General features: G+C 40.3%; 1 protein-coding gene across 1 annotated transcript; it reads right to left on the reverse strand.

Annotated features, from left to right (window-relative positions):
* Positions 1–457: 457 nt before the first annotated feature.
* On the reverse strand, positions 458–8,788 carry DUSP12 (dual specificity phosphatase 12). The gene is made up of 6 exons (XM_006072667.3): positions 8,385–8,788; positions 5,350–5,463; positions 5,139–5,257; positions 4,273–4,369; positions 3,780–3,966; positions 458–863 (listed from the first exon to the last, which is right to left on the reverse strand). The coding sequence occupies exons 1-6, from the start codon at positions 8,726–8,728 to the stop codon at positions 687–689; spliced, it is 1,038 nt and encodes a 345-aa protein (XP_006072729.2). The 5' UTR covers positions 8,729–8,788; the 3' UTR covers positions 458–686.
* Positions 8,789–9,213: the final 425 nt, after the last annotated feature.

Below are 9,213 nucleotides of genomic sequence, written 5' to 3' on the forward strand. Positions count from 1 at the left end.
ACACGTTTTCCTAAAAACTCAGATAACTGGGATTCCAGAACAAAAGTAGAAAAAAGACATTTTAGTCAGCATTTTACTGATGTCCTTTCCTTCTACATTTCCAAGAAAAATCCAGACTTACGTAGCTTTACTAATGTCCCTGAAAAGAAAATGTCAAAACACATCCAAGAAAATTTGCTTTACATTTCTAGAAATAAAAGGATGTCACTTAAATATGACAGTTTTAAATTTCTGGACATTATTCTGTTCATCTAGACCTGAAGAATTCTTAACTAACATTCCAAAAATCACAACTTTAAGGAAGTGACATATGTGTAATTATGGCTGATTTGCATTTTTTCTATAGCAGAAACCAACACAAGATTGTAAAGCAATTTTCCTCCAATTAAAAAATAAATTTTTAAAAAAGATGGGAAAAAAAATCACAACTTTTAATATATATGAAATAAAGAAAATATCCAGGTTACAGAAGAGTTTAATGTCAAAGTATAATTTACATGATTAAAAGTTCTGATTTCTATACAAAGTATTCTACATAGACAGTATAAGAAGCTGACAATGTATAATTTCTAAGTAACATCAAGTGATTTTATCTTCTCACATTGCAAATGAAATGTTAACAGCCTAAAAACTACACAATCTGCCACGGATGACAATAAGGAAGAGCAGCACATATCAGCAAGTCATCACATGTAACGAGTTCCTGTTTTTCTTGTTTGTGATCCCCACACCGGCAGCGTTTTCGTTTCGTCCACTCTGCTCTTATGTATTTGAAAAGCGGGTGCTATCCATCTGCCACATGAGCACTGTTCACCATACCAGTTGAAAGAACCCAACTTGGCATTGCATTTGGGGCAGAGAAGCTAAAAGAAAACAGATGTGTTACTTCTTCTCTCACTTTTATATAAAACAAGTAATTATCTTTGGTAACACAGGATATAAAACAGTAAGACATGGCTCACAGCTTCAAGGAGTTGATGATCTAACCAGTGAGATGAAATGTAATGGCAATTTACTATAAGGGATAGTAGACTACAATAATTGTTAAGTATGTTGTACTCTGGGAGTATAGAGAAGGAATAGATTAATTCCAGAATGAAAGGAGAAAGGTGAAGACTGAGGCATGAAACAGAAGGCTTCATGACTGTGGCATATATGTTGACTTTTTTTTTTTTACCTAAAGACTTAAATTTTTATTTCTAATTAGCTAGTACTAAGACTAGAGCAGTTCAAACAAACAGTACAGACATGAGCATACCTGATCCACACTTTAAATACAGTGTCATCATAAACAAGATGAGACAGAAAAATCTTTCATTATCCACACACCATATCATGTGTTTACTTTTAAACCAACTATAAAGAAAGTTTGTACATAAAACTCAGAACTAAAATTGATTACATAACTATCTACAAGTTTTTAGTTTGACAAAATATACCACATTCCTCAAAACAATTAAACATAGAGTTACTGTATGATCCCGTAATTCCAATTCTGGGTATATATTCGAAATAAAAGCAGGGACCAAAACAGATATTTGTATACCCATGTTCATAGCAGCATTATTCCCAATACCCAAAGGGAGGAAGCAACCCAGATATCCGTGGATAGATGAGTAGACAAACAAAATGTGGTATACACATAAAATGGAAGACTAATCAGCAGTAAAAAGGAAGGAAACTGACACACGCTGCAACATGGATGAACCTTGAGGACATTATGCCAAGTGCAATAAGCCAGCCACAAATTTATGAGGCACCTGGAGGAGTCACATTCATAAAAGCAGAGAGTAGAACAGTGGTTGCCAGGGACTGGGGAGGAGGGGGTAGGGATAAATGTTTAATGGGTAATTAGTTAATTAGTGTTTAATGGGTATGGCATTTCAACTGGGGAAGATGGTGGTGATGGTTGCACAATGTGAACATTCTCAATACTACTGAATTACACACTAAAAATAGTTAAAATGGTAAATTTATGTTATGACTATTTTACCATAATTTAAAAAAACCACGTTCATAATATATGTATGTCAGGCCATTTGTGCCGTACACCTTCAACTTATACAATGCTGTATATCAATTATATCTCAATAAACTGAAAAAAAAACAAAAAAAAAAAACTGTGTATCTCAAAGCTGAGATAAGCAACAGACTAGAGAAAACACCTGCATTATGTGAAACACTAGACTACATAAACAGCTCCTAAATTCCTTAGAAAAAGACAAAACCCACTGAAATGCACCAAGGATATGAAGGAAATTTCCTGCAAAACAAAGTATAAATGGCTGATAAGTACATAAGGATGTTGGTCTCAGCAGTAGTCATAGAGATTCAAATTAAGACACCTTAGGATTAGCATTTTTCATCTCATAGACAGACAAAACCTTACTGATTTTATAATATCCATATGCCAACGGTATGGGGAAGTGAGTACATGCATTCAACGTTAGTGAAAGGCAAATTTGTGTGGGCATTGTTAAGGTCAGCCCAGAATATTAGTAATATTTTAAGATGTACACTCTTCAAGCCAGGAATTCCACTTTTAGGTATATATTCTATAAGAAAATAAAGGTACAAAGAAGTATGCACAAATGTGACCTAGAATATTTCACAAAAAAATAAGTGCCTTTATCTTGGATGCTTTCCAGATTAAATAAAAGCAGCAAGGGAATTCCCTGGGCATCCAATGGTTAAGACTATGCTTTCACTGCTGAGGGCCAGGGTTCAATTCCCGGTCGGCAAACCAGGATCCCACAACCCACAAGGGGCAGCCAAGATAAATAAAAGCAGCAAGGCATAAACATAAGCCACAAAAGAAAAAACAGATAAAGTGGACTTCAACAAATAGTATCAAGAGTCGGAAGTGACTGCTGTACAAGGTTTATTTGGTAGCGATAACAATGGTGACAGATTCTAAAACCTGTGAACATACTAAAAACCACTGAAAACATACTAAACATACTAAAAACCACGTACACTTTTCATGGGTGAATTATATTGCAAGTGAATTATATCTCAATAAAGCAGCAGCATCTGAAAACATGGGTTTGAATATAGGGTACCCCCTTCTAGGCAAGACATTAACTAATGTAAATTAAGTTTCCTCATATATAAAATGTGAATATATACCTGCTCTATTTTATAAAATTATTGTATTCTTCAAATGAAATACAGTGAGAGTTTCATAAAAACTCACTATACAAACTTAGATAATCTTTAAACATCATTACCTCTTAGATGAAGAATATCTTTACACTAATATCAAGTAAACCTAAAAAGAGTTGTAGCGGTCACAGGATGCTCATATGAGCTGCATTCTTTAGAATTAGTAAGAAATGAAAAAGAATCTCATAACAAACATATAAAACTGAAAGAATCAAGAAAACAGAGATACATAGAGCCAAAGGAGAAAAAAGGAAGATTAAGAAGAAATTTTAAATCTAACTTTAAAATCTGTGATTTGCCCTACTTCTTACAAAGCTCAAGTTTTGCTAAATATATTCTAGTTTGTCTTAATTTGAAAAAATATAAACAATAGCCTTAAAAGGAATTAACTGAGACCAAAAGCTCTCAACCAGAAAGTGGATCACTGTTTTAGATCACCTGGTTTTTAATTAACTAATTTATCTTTGATAGAATCTTGCCTATCCTATAGAGATATAATCTTTAGAAAGAAAGCAGTTAAGATGGAGTAAAACACTAAAGTATGGTTTAAAATGAAAGAAGGAACAAAATATAGATGACATAATAAAACTAAAGAAAGTAAAATGTGTTCTCACCTGTCCATCCATCACTCCCAACAAAGTGGATTCCATCCACTGTACAGGTTCAATGAAGTAAGACGTACACTGAGCCTGACTCCCTGCGGAAAGCATGGGGGATGCCGTCATCCTCTTGTGGGCAAAGGCTATAGGACCACTTCCTTCATTATGATCCAAAACGCTAGAACTTCTAAATAAAGATCGCCTGCAACCCCCAAACAAACAAAAACATTAATGATTTCCAAAAGAATGGAAAAATAGATTAAAAGTGCAGTATTTCTTAGAGGGCAAATTAATATAACAATGATTATGCTATTTTAATTTTTGATAAACTCTACAAGTAACCAGATAACTTTTAAGAATTCATATTCTCCTTGAAATCAGATCTGAATATGAAATTTCTGTATTATTCCATTAAACAAATTCTTCCCACAAGATTTTAAGAAACTGAAACTTCAGTACTTTTCTACTGAAACAAAGTAAAATCTCCAGAGGATACAAAATATTTTACCTGCACTTTCTACATTTGTAGAGACCCCCATCTTTCGATCCTTGTGAAATGGCAGATGGGTCAACAGCAAAGAGTTCTTGAGGTAAGTTCTGCAATTCTACATAACATAAAACATATCCATTTGTCAAAATCAACTCTACATTTTCAGACAAAATTCAGTTTGTGTCAAATTGAGGCAAGTTGCTCAGTGGTAAAGAATCCACATGCCAATACAGAAGACGAAGGTTCAATCTGTAGGTTGGGAAGATCCCCGGGAGAAGGAAATGGCAACCCACTCCAGTATTCTTGCCTGGGAAATCCCATGGACAGAGGAGCCAGTCCATGGGGTCACAAGAGAGTCAGACACGACTAAGCAACTAAACAACAAAATGCTAATCTCAGAAATTAAAAAAAATCTCCCGTGTTGAGGAATGAGGACGAGCTGGGAGAGCACAGTGATGCAGCCCTTGGCTTCCAGCACAGACTGCCTGACTTCAAGTTCGAGCCAGCCATTTACAAACCATGTGACCCTGAACAAGCTATTTCTTGCTAAAACACGGTTTAGCTTCAAAAGTGAAATAATGCACCTGAAGCATATGGTCTCAGAGTAAACCACATCTACAAAGGACTGAATGTGCTGTGCTTCGTTGCTCAGTTGTGTCTGACTCTTTGCAACCCCATGGACTATATAGCCCGCCAGGCTCCTTAGTCCATGGGATTTCCGAAAGCAAGAACACTGGAGTAGGTTGTCATGACCTCCTCCAGGGGATCTTTCCAACCCAGGAATGGAACCCAGGTCTCCCACATTGCGGGCGGATCCTTTACCCAGGCTGAGCCACCAGGGACGCCCAAAAAGGACTGAATACATACTGCCAATTATTACTTACCTGGATACTTCTCCGTAACCTTTTGTAAACGATATTGTTTATAAACTGCACTTGAGGTATCTACTTCACAGCCCATTGCCTGGTATAATTTCAGTTGCCACTCAAACCCCTCATTCATCCTGCAAGGGCAAACAGATACAGAGTTAAATTTTCTTTAAATAAATAAAACTGCATCACAAAAGCAGAATTATTACTGTAACAAGTAACTCACTTGGCCTCTGGCTTGACAGTCTTAAGGTTTTCATAGGCTTCTTCAAAGGTAAGCTGGTCAGTCTTCATCATAAAAGCGCTTATTACAGTCACACTTCGACTGACCCCTGAATGACTGAAAAAGAAACCTTTAAAATATCAAATAGCAACAATTACAAAAACAAAAAAACCCACCCCCTATAAATGGTAAAGTTTGGGTCCACTTCTTGTCTGCTTCTTCTACTCAAGTAAATCCTATGCCTCTGAAATACTACTGCTACACAAAAGAAGTATTCCTTGATTTCCTTATTCACTTTTAATTCTGAGCCATGTGAATGTATTACCTACTGAAAAATAATTACACTAATTTTTTAGCATCTTATAATGGCTTCAGATAAGAAAGCCTTCCTCAGCGATCAATGCAAAGCAATAGAGGAAAACAACAGAATGGGAAAGACTAGAGATCTCTTCAAGAAAATCAGAGATACCAAGGGGACATTTAATGCAAAGATGGGCTTGATAAAGGACAGAAATGGTATGGACCTAACAGAAGCAAAAGATATTAAGAAGAGATGGCAAGAATACACAGAAGAACTGTACAGAAAAGATTTTCATGACCCAGATAATCACGATGGTGTGATCACTGACCTAGAGCCAGACATCCTGGAATGTGAGTCAAGTGGGCCTTAGAAAGCATCACTACAAACAAAGCTAGTGGAGGTGATGGAATTCCAGTTGAGCTATTTCAAATCCTGAAAGATGATGCGGTGAAAGTGCTGCACTCAATATGCCAGCAAATTTGGAAAACTCAGCAGTGGCCACAGGACTGGAAAAGGTCAGTTTTCATTCCAATCCTGAAGAAAGGCAATGCCAAAGAATGCTCAAACTACCGCACAATTGCATTCATCTCACCCGCTAGTAAAGTAATGCTCAAAATTCTCCAAGCTAGGCTTCAGCAATAAGTGAACCGTGAACTTCCTGATGTTCAAGCTGGTTTTAGAAAAGGCAGAGGAACCAGAGATCAAATTGCCAACATCCGCTGGATGAAAAAAGCAAGAGAGTTCCAGAAAAACATCTATTTCTGCTTTATTGACTATGCCAAAGCCTTTGACTGTGTGGATCACAATAAACTGTGGAAAATTCTAAAAGACATGGGAATACCAGACCACCTGACCTGCCTCTTGAGAAACTTATATGCAGGTCAGGAAGGAACAGTTAGAACTGGACATGGAACAACAGACTGGTTCCAAATAGGAAAAGGAGTACGTCAAGGCTGTATATTGTCACTCTGCTTATTTAACTTATACTCAGAGTACATCATGAGAAACGCTGGGCTGGAAGAAGCACAGCTGGAATCAAGATTGCCAGGAGAAATATCAATAACCTCAGATATGCAGATGACACCATCCTTATGGCAGAAAGTGAAGAGGAACTAAAAAGCCTCTTGATGAAAGTGAAAGAGGAGAGTGAAAAAGTTGGCATAAAGCTCAATATTCAGAAAACTAAGATCACGGCTTCTGGTCCCATCACTTCATGGGAAATAGATGGGGAAACAGTGTCAGGCTTTGTTTTTGGGGGCTCCAAAATCACTGCAGATGGTGACTGCAGCCATGAAATTAAAAGACACTTACTCCTTGGAAGCAAAGTTCTGACCAACCTAGATAGCATATTCAAAAGCAGAGATATTACTTTGCCAACAAAGGTCCATCTAATGAAGGCTATAGTTTTTCCAGTGGTCATGTATGGATGTGAGAGTTGGACTGTGAAGAAAGCTGAGCACCGAAGAATTGATACTTTTGAACTGTGGTATTGGAGAAGACTCTTGAGAGTCCCTTGGACTGCAAGGAGGTCCAACCAGTCCATCCGAAAGGAGATCAGTCCTGGGTGTTCATTGGAAGGACTGATGCTAAAGCTGAAACTCCAATACTTTGGCCACCTCATGAGAAGAGTTGACTCACTGGAAAAGACCCTGATGCTGGGAGGGATTGGGGGCAGGAGGAGAAGGGGACAACAGAGGATGAGATGGCTGGATGGCATCACTGACTCGATGGACGTGAGTCTGAGTGAACTCCGGGAGTTGGTGATGGACAGGGAGGCCTGGCGTGTTGCGATTCATGGGGTCGTAAAGAGTCGGACAGGACTGAACAACTGAACTGAACTGAATGGCTTCAGAACAAATCTAAACTCTTTTGCTCTTGGTTTTAAAGGCTCTGGAGATCTGGTCCCAAACTTCTATTTTATCACTACCTTATATTCTTTATGTAATATTTATAACAAAGGCTGGCTGTAAAATTGCTGACTAGTAAGCGTAAACTGTTGTAATTACACTCTTTCTGCCACTGCTACGTCCTAATCAATTTTTCTCCTCCAAATCTCCCCTACATCGGCCACGCCTGCCTCAACCAAAAACAATGAATATAGCCTGCTCTCCCTCTGAAGTTCAAATAGCCTTAACCTCTGTTAATCTCTCTTACGACGCACCTCACATCCTAGTCTGCATTTCCTCAGTACGCGTCTGGCTACTCGAGAAGAGATTTAAATGGCACGCCACTCCAGTACTCTTGCCTGGAAAATCCCATGGATGGAGGAGCCTGGTAGGCTGTAGTCCATGGGGTCGCTAAGAGTCGGACACGACTGAGCGACTTCCCTTTCACTTTTCACTTTCATTCATTGGAGAAGGAAATGGCAACCCACTCCAGTGTTCTTGCCTGGAGAATCCCAAGGACGGGGGAGCCTGGTGGGCTTCCGTCTCTGGGGTCGCACAGAGTCGGACACGACTGAAGCGACTTAGCAGCAGCAGCAGCAGGTGTAGAGACTTAGTCTGAAGATTCCTCCTACCCTCGAAAACTCAGCTGCTGCAGAACGAACCAACACAAACAAAATGAATGAAAAGCCTGAGCGGTCGTGTCCTGCCCACTCCTCTCTCTGACACAAGCCTACGCAAGAGGGAGCTGGGACAGCCCTCTGGTCCTCTTCTGGGCCCTGGGAGGGAAAGGGTGAGGTGGACCAGGGTAGAAGCGTGGCGGGGTTGCTCTCCCCACGGACCTGACCACTCACCAGTGCACCAGCACCGCGCGGCCCTCGGCGCGAGCCTGGACAATGAAGGCCACACAGCGGTCCAGATGACTGAGCAGGTCAGTCTCGGGTTTGTCCAGCGCTGGCACGAAGAGACTCCGTAGACCCTCGACCCCAGCCCCCGTTTTGAAGTTAGGCTCCTCCGAGTCCACCGTCAGCACTGCCGTGACGCCCGCCTCCCTTAGGTGGTCTGGCTCCGCGACGGCCGCGGCTCCACCCAAGAACAGCCCCGGACGCACTTCCAGCATATGCCTGGCAGAGCTGGTCCGGCTCTGGCTGCCGATCTGGTGCTCGCAGCCATGGCTCCCGTCCTGCGCCTCCAACATGGCGGCGCCCGGGGGCCGGGCAGCTGCGGGCCCTACCACCGAGTAGACAATCGGCTAGAACGTCCTTACTGTAGGCCCAGCCGGCTGAGTTGCGCCGCTGCTGCCTCGGAGGATTTCGTCTACCGCGGGAATGTGGATTTACTGGGGAAGGTGACGTGACTTCGGCCTGGGCGGAGCTAAACCCCATTCGCAACGGCTTCTGAACCCTAACGCAAATACCTACAGCGTTTCTCAGGCTCTTAGTGTTGAGATTTTTATAGATTTCTGCAGAAGCAGAAAATGGATTCAAGTTGAAATGATGGTCACACCAACTGAATCAGGACCATAATCTTATGCATTTGAAATACAACGCTTTTCCAGTACGTATGAAATCATTTGTTTGTAGTTCTTCTCTTGTGACTTTTTACTTTTTTTTTCTTTTTGCCCCCCCCCCCTTCTTTTATTGGTATGTGACTTCTTGTTGGTGTATATTATTCTGTATATTT

Source organism: Bubalus bubalis, chromosome 6 (genome assembly GCF_019923935.1).
Source record: "Bubalus bubalis isolate 160015118507 breed Murrah chromosome 6, NDDB_SH_1, whole genome shotgun sequence".
Classification (NCBI taxonomy): Eukaryota; Metazoa; Chordata; class Mammalia; order Artiodactyla; family Bovidae; genus Bubalus; species Bubalus bubalis.